The sequence below is a fragment of the Anolis sagrei genome, chromosome 1 (assembly GCF_037176765.1).
Source record: "Anolis sagrei isolate rAnoSag1 chromosome 1, rAnoSag1.mat, whole genome shotgun sequence".
Classification (NCBI taxonomy): Eukaryota; Metazoa; Chordata; class Lepidosauria; order Squamata; family Dactyloidae; genus Anolis; species Anolis sagrei.
Window position 1 is genome coordinate 76,375,855 of NC_090021.1, and position 17,408 is coordinate 76,393,262.

The 17,408-nt window shown below is 39.0% G+C and overlaps 1 protein-coding gene across 2 annotated transcripts; it reads left to right on the forward strand.

The window, feature by feature from the left end:
- Position 1: 1 nt before the first annotated feature.
- ADAT2 (adenosine deaminase tRNA specific 2) lies at positions 2-14,437 on the forward strand. 2 transcript variants are annotated; one of them, XM_060753491.2, is made up of 6 exons: positions 5-163; positions 3,003-3,107; positions 7,248-7,398; positions 8,209-8,315; positions 10,537-10,609; positions 10,691-14,437. In XM_060753491.2, the coding sequence occupies exons 1-6, from the start codon at positions 59-61 to the stop codon at positions 10,729-10,731; spliced, it is 582 nt and encodes a 193-aa protein (XP_060609474.2). In that variant the 5' UTR covers positions 5-58; the 3' UTR covers positions 10,732-14,437. The 2 variants fall into 2 exon arrangements, with proteins under 2 accessions (XP_067322406.1, XP_060609474.2); XM_067466305.1 differs by lacking the exon at positions 8,209-8,315 and having other exon boundaries at positions 2-163; positions 7,248-7,421.
- The last annotated feature ends 2,971 nt before the right edge of the window (positions 14,438-17,408 follow it).

Sequence of the window (17,408 nt, forward strand, 5' to 3'; positions counted from 1 at the left end):
CGCGCTCAAAACACGTCCCCCCGGAAGCTTGGCCCCGCACTCTGCGTTCCGGGCAGCAATGGCGGAAGAAGCGCCTTCTGATAGAGCAGAGATGGAAGCCACGGGAAGGCAGGGGGAGACTGCGGCAGAGGTCGAGGTCTGGATGGACAGAGCTATAGGGATGGTAGGTAACAGGAGAGGGCGAAGGAGAAAACTAACAGGGCGTCTACACCAGGCATGGGCCAACTTGGCCCCTTCCTCCAGGTGTTTTGGACTCCAACTCCCACCATTCCTAACAGCCTCAGGCCCCTTCCTTTCCCCCCTCAGCCGCTTAAGCTGTGTGTGTATATATAAATGCTCTGGGCATAATGAGTACCTTAAAAACAAAAGAACCAATGAACGAAATCACACCAAATTTGGCAACAAAACGTCTCACAACACTAGGAGTGACCATCACTCAATACATTATGATTTTGTCATTTGGGAGTTGTAGGGATTTATAGTTCACCTACAATCAAAGAGCATTCTGAACTCCACCAATGATGGAATTGAACCAATCTTGGCACATAGGGCTCCCATGACCAACAGAAAACACTAGAAGGGTTTGGTGGACATGGACCTTGAGTTTGGGAGTTGTAGTTCACCTACATCCTGAGAGCACTGTGGACTCAAAGAATGATGGATCTGAACCAAACACAAATATTCCATATGCCCAAATATGAAAACAGATGGAGTTTGGGGGAAATAGACCTTGACATTTGGGAGTTGTAGTTACTGGGATTTATAGTTCACCTACAATCAAAGAGTATGCTGAACCCCACCAACGACAGAACTGGTGCAAACTTCCCACAGAGAACCCCCATACTTAAGGCCATCCAATCCAACTCCCTTCAGCAGGGCAAGAAAATGTAACCAAAGCCCTCAGACCAGGCATGGGGAACCTTCGGCCCTCCAGGTGTGGTGGACTTCAACTCCCATAATTCCTTGAGGCTCGGCATTTGCCCCAAAGGCTTACCTTGGCCCAAGGAATTGTGGGAGTTGAAGTCCACCACACCTGGAGGGCCGAAGGTTCCTGACCCCTGCTCCAGACAAAGAGCCATCCAGCCATAGATATAGATATATAGGGATGATTCACACACGCACATATGTATATGACAGATATAGTATCCTAGATTTGAAAAGGACCCCTAAAGAAGGACAATTATATGATGCATGTTCCAGAGTAGGCAAACCAGACAATCACTACATCAACACTGACAAAGAAACAGCAAGAAATACTGTTTACCCACAAGCATAAAGAAATTACATGTATTAGAAACCAACACTTTCTCATTACTTTATTTTCCAGATCACCAGACTGGGCCACAGCAATACGTGGCAGGGGAAGGCTAGTGTGTGTGTGTGTGTGTGTGTGTGTATATATATATATATGTTGTTGTTCATTCATTCAGTCGTCTCCGACTCTTCGTGACCTCATGGACCAGCCCACGCCAGAGCTCCCTGTCGGCCGTCACCACCCCCAGCTCCTTCAAGGTCAGTCCAGTCACTTCAAGGATGCCATCCATCCATCTTGCCCTTGGTCAGCCCTTCTTCCTTTTGCCTTCCACTTTCCCCAGCATAATTGTCTTCTCCAGGCTTTGCTGTCTCCTCACGATGTGGCCAAAGTACTTCAACTTTGTTTCTAGTATCCTTCCCTCCAATGAGCAGTCGGGCTTTATTTCCTGGAGGATGGACTGGTTGGATCTTCTCGCAGTCCAAGGCACTCTCAGAACTTTCCTCCAACACCACAGTTCAAAAGCATCGATCTTCCTTCGCTCGGCCTTCCCTAAGGTCCAGCTCTCACATCCGTAGGTTACTACAGGGAATACCATGGCTTTGACTAGGCGGATCTTTGTTGCCAGTGTGATGTCTCTACTCTTCACTATTTTATCGAGACTGGACATTGCTCTCCTCCCAAGAAGTAAGCGTCTTCTGATTTCCTGGCCACAATCTGCATCTGCAGTAATCTTTGCACCTATATATATATATATATATATAATTTAAGGGGGGGGGGAATCATAGGGTCCTTCCACACAACCATATAATTCAGAATATCAAGGCAAACAATCCACAATATCTGCTTTGAACTGGGTTATCAGAGTCCACACTGCTATCTAACTCAATTCAATGTGGATTTTGTACAGCTTTGTGGAAGGGGCCTAGTTAAAAGAGGCTGCTTCCAGTTCCAGGTGAGTGGAAGAGGTTGTTTCTTTCGCACCTGTTTACAGAGATGATGGGATGAGGAATATTAATGGAGCATCTTTGCTCCTAACCAGAAGGTGGATTGCAGAGCAGAGGGGAGCCCTGGTGCTATAGTGAGAAGGAGAAAGCTAAGGAGGCATCTACAATGTTCACTTAATGCAGTTTGACACCACCTTAACTTCTCAGACTCATGCTATGGAATCATGGGAAATGCAGTCTTACAAGATTTTTAGCCTTATTTATTTATTTTATTTATTTGGGGTTCTTGTACCCCGCCCTTCTCACCCCGAAGGGGACCCAGGGCGGCTTACAGCTGCAAGGCGCACTTAGACGCCTGCTACACAAACAATCATCACAAAAATATAACAGTACAAATTCCCACAATTCAACATTATCCAATAAAATCAGTAAAATGATAAAATCAGTAAAACAATACAAACCTGGATCTTCCTCCTACCCATCAGTGTACATTAACTCAAAGATCTGTTTTTGGTTCCATTTCGACAATCCTGCCGATCTTACACATCTGATTGTCTTATTTGGTTGTCATTGTCTAATTGCCTGGTTGCCCAAAGGCCTGGTTCCACAGCCATGTCTTCACCCTCCTCCTGAAGGAGAGGAGGGTTGGTGCTGTTCTGATTTCCCCCGGGAGTGAATTCTGAATGTAACTGAATGTACTTTGTTTCCAAACATGCAGTCTGTATGGTAAATTTAACATACTAAACACTGTTTCTATGTAGCGTTTTTCCTGATTCTCTTGTGTTTGTGTGTGTGTTCGATAGGCCAAAGAAGCCCTCGAGAATGGTGAAGTGCCTGTTGGTTGCCTCATGGTCTACAATAATGAAGTAATAGGGAAGGGAAAAAATGAAGTGAATGAAACTAAAAATGTAAGCTATTTAAGGTAATGTAAATAATTGCACTATATATATATATTGAATGATCCAAAAGACTGTCATTCATTCATTTATTTATTTAGAGTTTTTATAACCTTCTCAACCTCCGAGGAGGGACTCAGGCCGGCTAACAACATCGGGTTCAATACAATAAAATAAAACAATATACATCATCAATATACAATACATTAAAATACAATTCATACAATTCATACAAATTACAAAAAAGTTACAAAAAAGTCATTAGCTCTGCTGCATAAACTAAATACCACTGAGCATAGACATAAACCCTTATGTTGCTACATTTGGAATTTTTGTATATTTTGTGTTCTGGAAATGTAGGAAGAGATTATTAATACATAGTTTTTAACAGTTAATTTAATCTTGTTTTAATGTTGGTATATTAGTATATTTTTTAAAATTGTTATGGTGGTGCTTTTATATTAAGCTGCTTCGAATCCCTTTCTGGGAGATAAAGTGGGGTATAAATAAATATAGTTAAATAAATAAATAAATAAATAAACATTTGTTCTGAGAAATATCACTTGGCACTGTATTCATGTTGTAGAAGGAAAATCAATTTAACTTCATTTAAAACTATTTGCTATATATGATGTTCAGTTCTGATTTGTTGATACCACTGACGCCTGCTAAACAACATTTATCTAATTGTTTCCATGCATTGGTGGAATACTACTAGTTCTCTCCTTCAAGCATGTCTGCTACATACTATATTTCATTGCATAATAGTTGTCATTACGTAATAGTCACTCGGCCATTTTGGGGGTCCTGGCTTTGGTATTTCCGCTTTCCTCACACAATAGTTGCACTCTTGATTTACCAGCATAAGCTTCCATCTGCTCGCCCATCCACCTGCCTGCAGTCTTGCCTGCTTCACTCACTCGACCATCTGCCCATCCGCCCTGTGATCCACTCGCCCACTCACAGAACCACCCTCCCTCTCACTCACTCATGCATTCTCTCACTCAGTTGCCCATCCATTTGCTGACAATCCACTTCCAACAATGCCCCTTCAAGCTTCCCAATCACTCACTTGCCAATGCACTCTCTCACACACTCACTCAGTCACCCATCCATTTGCTGACTACCCACTTTTAACAATGTGGCTTCATGGAGGGCATTGTTGTAAAAACCTTTTTAAAAACTGGTATTTCTAATACATTGGATGGATCAGAAGATGATGCACTGTGAGAGAGTAATGAGCAATTTACCCAATAATGAGGTAGTTCCCAGAGCTTGAGGCAAGTATTGCAAGTAAAATTGCCTGTAATACAGTACTTTAGGAGGAGTATATTGATGGCCTCTTTTTTGTCATCTCATGCTATTTATTATGAGTAGAGCATTTTCCTTGAAAATATATCTTCTTTTTTAATTCCAATTAAATCTCTTAGTCCTCCTTTGTTTCTTTTTTAAAAAACTATAACTTAAGCTTTGTGGAAGTTCCAAAGCACTCTAAGAATCCTCCCAGAAGTGTTAATCATGTCCTTCCCCATGTGATGCTGTATTAAGCTATACCTTTAGGGAAATCTAAAATTATAGTGCAAGAACATTCTAGAGCTCTATAATATTGTGCTGTACTTGTAGTTTACATATAGTATTTCACTTTTGTAATAAAACCCTATAAAGCAACTCAGGAAAAAAGTTAGTCATGAGTGCTTCCAGGGAATTTCCTTGAATGTGTGGCAATTGTACAGCTTGGAATTTATTATGGAGAAGGAAAGTTTAAATGGAAGGTTAGTTTGGGAGGATCTGCCATCTCCTCAGATTGCTCTTTAGGCATGAGGATCCTATCCTTATTTAATCCCACATCTGTAAATCCCATAACGTGGAATTAATCAAGGTTCAGCCAAAGTAGCTCAGGTATCAAGTAATGGAACAAATTCCTTATTTTGAATAATGTTCCAAGCACTGCCGAGCTTTTGATTTGTGCCTAACAGGCACAGAACAGTAAGTAGACTGCAAAACTGGCAGAGCTCATTTTTCCTAAGCTCTAAATATTTGGGTACAGATAACTTCTTCACTCCAAAACATGTTTCCTTGTAGGCTGGTATTCTACTCATAATGCCTCTTGGACAGAGAGGGGGTGGTTGGGTTATTCATGCCCTGGTAATTTCCTATTTGGACAAGTGCAGTAGTTTCCACATGGGGCTACTTTTGGAGACTCTTTATATATTGTACTAAGTTCAGAAATTAGCTTTAAAACTAATAATCAAAACAAGAAGTGCAGACTGCATCTGGCTAATCTTACCACCATTGCACTGTTTCCAACCAGAGTTCAAAATGCTGGTTTAAGTTGTTTTGGCACCTACACAGTTGGTGACCTGAGTACCTTCTGGTGGCCTTCCTCAACACAAAAGGGTTTACATATTACAAAACCCATTCTCAGATTTTGTGTCTTACTGCCACTGGAGATAAGGCTATAAAATGGGATTGTGGCAACTCTGAAATGATCTCCCTAAAAAGTTTGTTTGGTGCAGAGTATATTTTCCCTTGATACCACTTATATTCCTTGTGCTTTTAGTTCTTGGTTTTTAGACTCTGTTAAAACTCACTAATTGCTTTCTCCTGCACTGCTTTTTCCTCTTGTTGATTGTATTTTATTGTTTTTTTGTTTTTTAAAACGCACTTTCCTAAAAACTGCTCTGGGGACCATGTCAGTTTAACAGTGGGTGAAGGTATACATTAATATAGTACAAATAGATGGAGTTAGAGGTATTAGATGGGATTAATGGAAAAATACTGCCATTCAGTTCAGCCTAGAAACATTTTCAGATGCTCCTAATTGGAAATGACTGCAGATATAATTCATGGATTTGCCTGAAGCTCTTGAAAGAGTCTCCAGTGCTACCCTTCAAGCTCTTAGGAATAGTAGGTCTCATTTCATCCCTCATGTTTATTCATAGACCAAGTTGGATCCAAAATAGGAACTTGATATCTGACAAGCAGGAAAATCATTTTGCCTGAGCACTTCATTCTTCAAATGGCCATTTTTTTCTCTGACCTCTCTGTCCTTGCTTAAAAAGGAATCTATGTATTGCAGTGCTGTGCTTGAGATTTGGTTTATAATGGAAGAGCCTACTAATTTAACACTTGTTAACTAAAGCTAAAGAGAACCAGATTCCTTTTTTGCTTTGCTTTTCAATTATATGCCAGATTCTGGAAAAGAAGCACCTTTTAAGAACAAAATACCACGTCCTTCTGTTTTAATGGGGATGGGTTATTCCCCCCTTTTTCGGCCAGGTTTTGTATGGTGGCGGTTAACTTTTGGTATCAATGCTCTTTTCATTTTGGAAACTCCATAGTAAAGTTTAAAAACACAAATTTTAAAAGAAAAGAAGCGTTGACAACAGAAATATAAAAGATCTGACTTAATCTGCAACTGTAATTAGTGTTGGTTTTAACAGGCATTGCCGTAATGGATATATATTTTTCAACCATGTACTGATTCAGACATGTAGCTTTGGTGGTATGATAATGTTTTCTTTACAGGCAGTCCCCACAAGATAAGTTCTGTAGGTTTGTTTTTAAATTGAATTTGTATGTAAGTCAGAACAGATACATTTTTTAGTATTAAAAACTATATTTTTTAACTTTAAGTGGCATAGGGAAGGGTTAACATCCCTGTGGTGTTTGTTTTGCTGTCTGCGCCACTGTTCAGATTTCACCTCACCTTCTGTCCCTGTGATAATTGGATTTTGAAAAATTTGGCTTATTGTGAAAACAAGGACTGATGATAAAGCATCAGTGGAGACATCCTTCCTCCATGGTAACTCTTTCAGGAGTGGATTTCGCTTCCTCATGCTGGATTTCTCTCACTTCCTGTTGTATCTTATCCATGAGTCATTTGCAAGTCAGATGTTTGTAACTTGGGGGCTGCCTGTACAAACAAATAGCTAGGCTATGTGCTGTTTAGTTTATCTCACTTATTAAAAGAATTACACTTTTGTTGTTACATTTTATGTTACATTTTATAGCTGGGGGGGAGGGGATACTAGACCGTTTGATCCAGTCTGCTATTTGCTATATGAAATTCTGTATTTGTGTCTTTTTTCTAAAAATAGAGTGGGTGTGTATGTTGCTGTGTCTTACAATTTATTTCCTGTATTCTCACAGGCAACCCGTCATGCAGAGATGGTAGCAATTGATCAGGCTATAGATTGGTGTCATCAACAGAAGAAGAGAATGGAGGAAGTATTTTTGCACACTGTCTTGTATGTCACTGTAGAGCCTTGTATAATGTGTGCGGCTGCCCTTCGCATGATGAGTATCCTTCACAAAATGATCCAGGTGCCTGTTACTTTCAGGTCATTTGTCTTGCTTGCTAACAAGCACATGGACATTAATTTTCTCATGACATAAGATCTTTAGAAATGATGATTCTGAGAAGGACCCTGATAGATCTGGTTAAAGGCTTTCTTATGGCACTGTTCTCTTCCCACAGTGGTCAATGAGATGTCCCTAGGAAAGCCCAGTTAAAGTTTTTAAAAAGTCCACTTCTGCTCTTATTCCATTTCAACAGATGATAGAGACAAACTGTCTCTTAATGAACAGGAAGTTCTTTCTAGAAAACTTTGATGTGGGTGACAGCAAGCAAGCAATAGATAAAGTGCAGCACAAATTGTACTGTTAGGCAACATAAGGAGACTTGTCTCAGGTAGTATATGTGGCTGTCATCAAAAGACAACTGTTGACACCACCGCCCCCCTCCTCTTCCTCTCTTTCCCCTTCCTCCTCCTTCGATTTTTTCCTTCAGATGCCAAAATGTGTTACTCTATCCCTGATTCTGGGTTAGAGGAATTATAGAATAGTGTTAGTTTCCCTTCACAGGCTGGCAGAAGAGTGCCTTGGGTAGAGTTAAAGGAGCAGAAGTGGTGAAAATTGGTTTGTCTGGAGGCATTAGGAGTTTGTTAATAAAAGTGTCCATGGAAAACAGATGTTTGTAGTATGTGATAAAAAAGATGAAGACATGAGTTTAAAAGTGTAGAAATGTCGGCAAAGCTATACAATCAATTAAAACAGGATGCTTTTCTATAGGCTTTCAATTTTTTGTCTTAATACCTTAATTAATTTATATAAATCCCACTGGTCGTCTATGGCTGCCAAAATGAACGATTTGGAGGCTGTGGTTCGGTTTTGAACATCTCTTCTGATACCTTAACAGGCACAGGGGAACCATTTCAGGTGAAATAATTTGCATGTGTTCTTTCATATTTCAATCATTCAAGTAAATCATGTACATTTGGATTTGTTTTAAAAAAAAACCCTTCTTCCCAGTATTTTAATTCTGAAACCACCATTGAACATCCTTTATAGTTTTGCGTGAGCTTTTCTCTAGTGATAGTTTAAGTCTGAATTAGACTTGAGAGTAAGAAAGAAATACCACATTCACAAATATGTCTAGAATTTAGAGTAGCTGTGTCTTTTTCTAAATATAAACTACTGCTTGAATGTTCTTCCCTAATATTCTCCAAGCTTTTGCAATGGAATGCATTATTATAATGCAGCATGGCATTTTTTTTAAAAAAAATTAAAGCAAGGGTGGGAACTATGGGGGCATTGAGAGGTTGTTGAACTGCAGTTCCCAGCACTCCTTACTACTAGCAAGAATAGCTTATGGGGCCGTCAGCCCACTGACAACTGGAAGGTCATATAATTCCCACTCCTGATTTAAGGTGTAAAAAGGAAATTGGGAGGAATCAAAATGTGGAATTTGTTTCCAAATGGTACTAAATCCCCCCCCCCCCCCAAAAAAAAAGAAAGAAAGAAAGAAAGAAAAGAAAAGAAAAGAAAAATGAGTTATAGGTGGCAGCACACTGTTGGCTAGGAGTAGAATATTATGTACATATCAAAGCTGTCAGAATGTATCAGTCACTCTGGCACAGCTATTGGAAAATGGCATTTTATAGTAAAAGAATTTATAGTATATCCTCAGAACTCCCCCCCCCCCCCCCCCATTTCTGTAACATCTGTTCAGATGGATTTGGTACCTTTTGGAAACAAGCTCCACAAATGAGTTCTGCAAACACCTGACTATTCAGCTTAGGGCACTTTGAAGGAAATCTGATTCATGCATGGATGGACGGCAACAAAAAAATGTCATGTAACCTCAAAAGGAAGAGTAAGATCAAAACACATTTAATGAATAATATGGTATCTAGATGAAGAAAATGAAAAGTGGTTGGAAAGAACAATGGAGATAGAAACAAATGTTTAAAAAGGAGGGGGCAGAAGAAAAAGAGGAAGAAGAAAGAGAAATAACGGGTTTTCAAAAATGTACCTCTACGTTTAGCACTGTGGTGACACTTGACTTTTACATGGTGGCAGCTTTGGGAGAGGAAACATTTGTATTAAAGTATTCTAATTTCCATTCTCAAGCAATTGCAGTTGATGGCTGTGTAGAAAGCATTTCTATATGTAGGTGGATGCTTTTTAAACTGGTGCATATGCTGAAAGCATCCTGTGTTCTGTGTGTATATGAAAGAGAGTGTGCTGCCACACTCATTCACACATTTCAAAGAATAAATGTTTGAAGGGAACGATGTGTGGGTGGAATAACTTGTAGCATAGCTCAGTTATTTTGATGGGTTAAGGAAGTCTGAGCAGCTATGGGGAAAACACATTTCTGAAGATAAGCTCTTTGGCAGAAATGCAAAGGCTGGTGGAAATGTTACAATCACAGCACAACAAATTGTGGTTGGTAGGAAGAATACATTGTGTGCCAGAAACAACCAGTCCTCCTAGTCAGATGCCTCAATTTGATAAACTTTAGTTTTTAGGATACCACTGATAACTTGATAATTTGTAAGGGTTTCTTAAAATCCTTCTTTCTAGGCTTTCGCTGTGGTTTAACTGTTAAGGTAAAGTATGTTGTGTGCAGGGAGGAAGAAGGGAAACATGCTTGCTTCAAGTCAAATAACCTAGTTTCCTAAAAACGGCTGTACATATTTCTCTGGGAATCTGACAATGTAGGTTTGATGATGAAAACTGTCCTTCCATTTTGCTGCATCGTTTCTTATACTGTATGTATAGTATTTCTAGTTGTATGGACAACATCTGTAGATAGCTCTATTTTGCAAGATGTTATACCAGTTAGGACCAACAGAATCATTCAGAAAGATACTTCAGCAATTGTCGAAAACACACACAAGTACCTTAGGTTTAAAAGCTGTTGTCGGTAAATGTCAATTTCTAAGATTGCTGTCTTTTGCAGAAGCCTGAGTGACGGACATATTTGTGTCACTTGAATTGCGAATGCAGCTTCTTCAGAGCTGTGAAGGAGATCCACTGTCTCTGTTTGTTCAAATCTCTTTGATTTGAACTTACCAATTACTTTATTAATAGTATTGGACCTTCGTAAAACTATTTGGGTGCCTTTATGAACAAAATTCTCTAATCTCTACAGTGCATAGCTGGTTATCGGTCTGAGGAAGCTGTGGAAATGTTGAAAACCTTCTACAGGCAGGAAAATCCGAATGGTAAGTTTTATTATTATCCTAATGAATATTGCCTTCTGCATCATTAAATCTTAACGGCTTTCCTTTCTTTCCTTATGGCAGCACCCAAATCAAAAGTTCGAAAAAAAGAATGCAGCAAGTGATGGATAGTAAACCGAAGCTGGACAAATAAGGAATTACTGAAACCCCCAGGCAGTGCAGACCTACTCTTGGAGGCCACGAGGAGGTGGAGCAAGGCATATGTTTCCTCTACATGATATCATAATCTGTACTTTGTGTGTTTGTCATAATGCCAAGTGGTAGATGTGGTTTTTGAAATGTACATTTCATTTGAGGTGAGAGCTGAGGAAAGGAGATGGTGTCCTTCCAGCAATATTCAGACTGAGCTATTTTGGCCATGTTGATTTTGAAGCTCACCAGAGGAAGAAACCTTTATTTTGGCAGTCCTTAGCTTGGCTGGTGCAACTTCACCTGGCTTGCTACTACTAATGCCATAGACAAAGAGCTTTATTCAAGAATTCTGTGTATATTTGAAGAGCTTAATCAGCCATTGTGTCAAAAGCATGTTGAAATTCACAATGCTCCAAGTCCTCTGTGTCTCTCCCACCACAGCAGTTTCACCTGTGGTACTAAAAACAGAGGGTCATTATCAGCAGAGTCTGCCATACTGATAACTGTTTTAAGAACCTGACTTCTCAGCAAGTTGAAGCTGCCTTCTGTCATGCAAACCCTTCAGTCCATCTAGCTCAGGATTGTCTCTTCTTGTACTCGCTCTCTGGGGATTTTTATAATGTCACAATTCATATTTTTAACTTCCCTGCCCCTTACCTCTGGAGTCCATCAAAACTAGCAGAAATCTTGTGTTTATTCTTGTTTAATGGCTAAAAAAATGAACTTAGTTTGTCTGAGTCTAAATTAACTAATTGGCTTGTGACCATGGGTGACCAATTTTTGCCATATTCTTTACAAGGTAAGTTTGGTTTCAGTGAATTAACTGAACTATTGCATTAAGGAAATGAGTGCTTCTTTTTCATACTTGTTATAGAAAACTATCTAGAAAATTGGAATCTTGAGTATTTCTTGAATGGCTACTTTTAAAAAGATTTCAGTTAATTGAAATAGAATTTAAACTGATACAGAAATACAAGGCAGAAAAATATATGGATAGTGAAGAATTAGAAACAATACAGATTACATTTACAAAAATAAAGTATTGGTTGCCAACTTTCTTACTAATAATTATATATGATGTTAGGCTCTACTTCCTCTACTATGTACTGCAGCATTTTATTCAATACTACTAATTTTCAAAACCCACAATTGTCATTTTATCTTTCTGTTCTTGCAAAAAGTCAATACAAGGTTCTCAAATTTTCAAAAACACTTCTTAAAGATAGTTTTGTAGGGCAGATAGGACTAATATTGGTGATAATCTATACTTTTCAATATTCATTCAATAATATATGTTGAATGATTATTGAAAATTATAGGCTAGCACCAATATTAGTCCTACCTATACTAAACCCATACAAATTAATGGGTTTTAAATTTGCTCTTACCAACAAATTCCAATCAATGCTGTGTAGGACTAATACTGGCTCTATTGGATTACAAATTGCACTCCAATGGAGTGTATATGTTTGATGTTGTTGTTTATTCTTTCAGTCACTTCCAATTCTTCATGACCTCATCAACCAGCACATGCCAAAGCTCCCTGTTGGCTGTCACCATCCCCAGCACTTTCATGATCAAGGCAGTCACTTTAAGGATAACATCCATTCAGCTTGCCCTTGGTCGGCCCTTCTTCCTTTCCCCCTCCATTTTCCCCAGCATCGTTATCTTCTCCAAACTTTCCTGTCTTCTTCTTATGTGGCCATATGTTTGCCTCTAATATTCTTCCTTCCACTGAGCAATCAGGCATTATTTCCTGGAGTATGGACTGGTTTGATCTTCTTGCGGTCCAAGGCACTCTCAGAATTTTCCTCCAGCACCACAGTTCAAAAATGCCTATCTTCCTTCACTCAGCCTTCCTTATGGTCCAGCTCTTGCATCCATAGGATGCTATGGGGAATACAATTGCTTTAACTATGTGGATCTTTGTTGCCAGTGTGATGTCTCTACTCTTGACTATATTATTGAGATTGGCCATTGCTCTGCTCCCAAGAAGTAAACAGCTTCCGATTTGCTGGCTACAGCCTGCATCTGCAGTAATCTTTGCACTTAGAAACACAAAGTCTATCACTGCCTCCACTTTTTCTCCCTCTATTTGCCAGTTATCAATCAGTCTGGTTGCCATAAACTTGGTTTTCTTGTTGTTTAACTGCAATCCAGCTTTGCCACTTTCTTCTTTCACCTTGGTTATAAGGCTCCTCAGCTTCTCCTTGCTTTTGGCCATCAAAGAGGTATCATTTGCATATATAAGGTTGTTAATGTTTCTTCCAGCAATTTTAACTCCAGCCTTGGATTCATCAAGCCTCACACATCACATGATGTGTTTTGCATACAAGTTGAATAGGTCAGGAGAGAGTATACAGCCCAGACAGTCTCCTTTTCCAGTCTTGAACCAGTCTGTTGTTCTGTGATCATTATACAGATTTCTCAGGAGGCAGTCTCAGAATTTTCCTCCAGCAACACAGTTCAAAAGCACCTATCTTCCTTCGCTCAGCCTTCCTTATGGTCCAGCTCTTGCATCCATAGGTTGCTATGGGGAATACCGTTGCTTGAACAATGCGGATCTTTGTTGCCAGTGTGATGTCCTCAGGAGACAGACAAAGTGTCTTGGTATCCCCATACCACCAAGAACTTGCTACAATTTATTATGATCCACACAGTCAAAGACTTTCAAACAGTCAATAAAAAAAGAAATAGATGTTTTTTCTGAAACCACCTGCCTTTCTCCATAATCCAGCTGATATAGGCAATTTGGTCTGTCATTCCTCTGCCTTTTCTAAAGCCGGCTTGTATATCTGTACTTTTACTTATTCAACTTATTACCATCAATAAGTACATATGCACTCCATTTGGATTGCAATTTGTAATCTCTTATTTTTGTATTTTTGCTGATTTCAAAACATCTCTACTTGCATGTATGTGCATAATGAGATATGCTGAAGATGGGATGAAGTCTATACACAAAAGTTCTGTTTTATCTGTATATAGGTAATTTAATTAAATTTAAATGATTTCATCCATGAAACAAAGTTTATTTACTTTGAACCATCAGAAAGCAAAGAAGTCATTATCTCAATCACTCCTGCAGAAATTTTAGTTTTTGAAGGACTTTGTTCTTTGCAATTCCTGAGTGGGGACTGTACTGCAGATAATATTTGTTGGTCTAAGCAAAGGACATTTCTAACACATTTTCTGTACTATTTTGTAATTATGTTCAAATGTTTCTTTTAGTTGGAGATACTAAGAACTAACTATAGTCCCAGTCCCCCATATTATATTTGAAATATATAATCAGAAAGGCAATTAGGTAGGAATTTGAATGGGCAATAAGGAAAGCCAAAGTTTAGATCTGACATCCCTTTGCTTTATTGGATTGCTCCTTGAACATATAAATATAATCCAGAAGAGGGCCTTCCTGTTCCAATAATGAGTGAATCGGGCAGATAGAAGCTGAACCTGTTCTTCTGGATTCTGAATGTTGAGGAAATAAATAGTCTTGGAAGTTATACAGTTAAGCATTGTGGATTTCTGTATTGCAGGCAAAATATTTCAGTTGTTTGATTAGACATGTTGAAACTAGATTTGGTTTACTATTTAGTTCTACTATGTAGATCAATACACTGTGCATTGAAAATTTGTAATAGTTAATTGATAAAACAATAAAAACTTTTTTAACCACTTGCCTCCAAAGTTTGGTTTTCTTTGCTTGACAATTTCACAGTGAGCAGTTGGGTGGCCGGATTTTGTCATTTTAAAGCACTTGTATTTCATCTTACTTCTTATGCCTCAAGCAAGGCCCCACTTTTTTTTTTGTCATGTCAGGAGCAAGTCGCTTCTGGTATGAGAGAATTGGCCGTCTGCAAGGACGTTGCCCAGGGGACGCCTGGATGATTTGATGTTTTTTATCATCCTTGTGGGAGGCTTCTCTCATGTCCCCGCATGAAGAGCTGGAGCTGATAGAGGGAGCTCATCCGCCTCTCCCCGGATTCGAACCTGCGACCTGTCGGTCTTCAGTCTTGCCAGCACAGGGGTTTAACCCACTGCGCCACCGGGGGCTCCACTGATTTCAAATAAAGCATCACAGTGAGCATGCTTATTAAGCCATGAACTGTAAGATTTCTGTCTTACATTGGGCCTTTATTCGTGTGATAGTAGTAGGTCACGGTTGCATTTCTTTACACTCTGGCATAGCAGTCTTCCACATCTGATGAATCAGATAGTGTCCATGAAGCATATGCCATAATAAAGTCATTTACATAATATACTGTTGCTAATTCTGTGCATGTCTACAGAGAAATAAAATATTTAGTTCACTGCGAATTACTCCCAAGTAAGTTTGCATAGAATTATAGCCTTATGCAGTATGATTATAGTTTTATGTCTAATTATTGTTAACTGCCATTAAATCAACTTCAACGTAATGATGAGTCTATGATTGAGGTACGTCCATGTCATCCTATCATCATCAGCCATGTTGAGGTCTTACAAACTCAGGGCCATGGCTTCCTTGACAGTGCCAGTTTGGTTGTCTTGTCTTCTAGGGAGAGGTCAGACTCCATTTGCCCATTGATTTGTCTCTTTAGCATCCCACAGTAGCCATAACACTCTTCTCCAACACATTTAGATGATTTTCTTTTGTTAGTTTTCTTCACTGTCCAGCTATGGCAACTATACTTAAAAATTGGAAACACAATGACATGAATTCCAACAGTTCCCACAGACCTCACTACCACTGAGGATGCTTGCCATAGATGCAGGCGAAACATCAGGAGAGAATGCCTCTAGAACATGGCCATATAGCCTGAAAAACCTACAACAACCCAATGACATGAATGTTCCCAATTTCAAGTTCAAATTATATATTTTTACACTTCAAGATCTTTTTAAGCTCTTCCCAAATTCTAGTCTTTTTCTGATTTCTTGATTGCAGTCTCCATTCTCATTAATGACTGAACGAAGGTAAGAAGTACCTTCAACTATTATAGTGTCCTTATCATGGGCTTTCAGGGTTTGTAGAGAATTTCAGAGCTTTGTCTGAGAAGGTCAGAAAAAAAGATCTGATGCTCCAATAAGAGAGATCATTAAACCCTCATCGAAGGACACAGAAACATCCACAGCCTTTGCCTTACAGTGTTAGAACTCTACTGTAACTAGAGACTAAAAAGACTGATAGTTGGAGCAATTGGGGAAAGCTTTGAATCCATAGCTTCCCTACTCCTCTACAAGCCTTAAGAACTGATGAAAATTTACATGCAGACTAGGCCTCACCACACTTCAGCATTTATCCACTTTAATCCACTTTAAATTCTGTGGCTGCTTCCTGCAGAATTCTGGGGTTTGTAGTTTAGGGAGGCCCAGGACTTCTCTGGATGAGCAGTTTAAAGGCCTCTCCATAAACTACAAACCCCAGAATTCTGCAGTGACTGCCTCCTGCAGATTTCTGGTGTTTGTAAAGTGGATAAAGGATCAAGTGTGATGAAGCCCTAAAGCAGGCATACATAAACTCGATGGGATGCAAAAGATAAAATGGAAAAAAGAGGGATACTATCTACTATTCCACTCCACCAGTATTCAGCCAAGCTAACATTTGATGAGGTTTTTCCTCCGCCTTTGAATTGGCTATTGAATTGGTATAAAGAAGCATGGAAAATAGCAATAAATGATAAATTGACATGTATATTAAAGGTTTAAAAAGGTATATGGAAACAAAGCGATTTTGATGCTGTATGGGGAAGATTTGTGGTAAATGGATTAAAAAATAAGGAAGGAAAATTACCGTCACAAGAAGAAATGAAATTCTGGACAGATGAAATGTAAGAATGGTGGCTTGAGACGGGTGGAGGGGAGCACTGTGGTGAAAAAGGGGGGAAAAAAAAGAGAAAAGGGGTGGAAATGTCAGAGCAAAACAACAAAACAACATGTTAAAGAGGTTGATGTACAAAATGTAATAGTATGCAATAAATGTGATAAAACAATAAAAAATTATTTAAAAAAAATGAATTGGCTATTCACTCACTGGCAGGCTTGTTCTCTTATTATCTCATTCTTTTTTTCCTTAAACTTGAATATTTTTATTCATGTTCAGAATGGTTCTCAGTTTCATAGAAACATGTTCCAGTATAATAAAAGCAGAAAAATAAAAATACAAAAGGATGGTGGAAATAACCATATTTGTTTTTGAAAGAGTGGCCAAATGTCTAAATATAAATCTATTGTTATTTTTTTAAATATATATCATTATTTAAAATGTTTTAAGTATTGTTATATCTTCTCTCCATTGGATCACCAGTAGAGAAAAATTATCATTCCAGGAATGAAGTATCAATCTTTTATCAGTATAAAGGGTGTAAAAAGTCAACCTCCATTGTTGTTTATTCGTTCAGTTGCTTCTAACGCTTCGTGACCTCATGGACCAGCCCACGCCAGAGCTCCCTGTCGGCCGTCGCCACCCCCAGCTCCTTCAAAGTCAAGCCAGTCACTTCAAGGATACCATCCATCCATCTTGCCCTTGGTCTGCCCCTCTTACTTTTTCCTTCCATTTTCCCCAGCATCATTGTCTTTAAGCTTTCCTGTCTTCTCATTATGTGGTCAAAGTACTTCATCTTTGCCTCTAATATCATTCCATTCAGTGAGCAGTTGGGCATTATTT

Excerpts from the sequence above, each read along its gene's own strand:
- ADAT2 (XM_060753491.2), top strand. The coding sequence starts at position 59 with ATGGCGGAAGAAGCGCCTTCTGATAGAGCAGAGATGGAAGCCACGGGA. Across the intron at positions 3,108-7,247 it reads AAGTGAATGAAACTAAAAAT|GCAACCCGTCATGCAGAGAT; the intron begins GTAAGCTATTTA and ends GTATTCTCACAG. Across the intron at positions 10,610-10,690 it reads CAGGCAGGAAAATCCGAATG|CACCCAAATCAAAAGTTCGA; the intron begins GTAAGTTTTATT and ends TCCTTATGGCAG.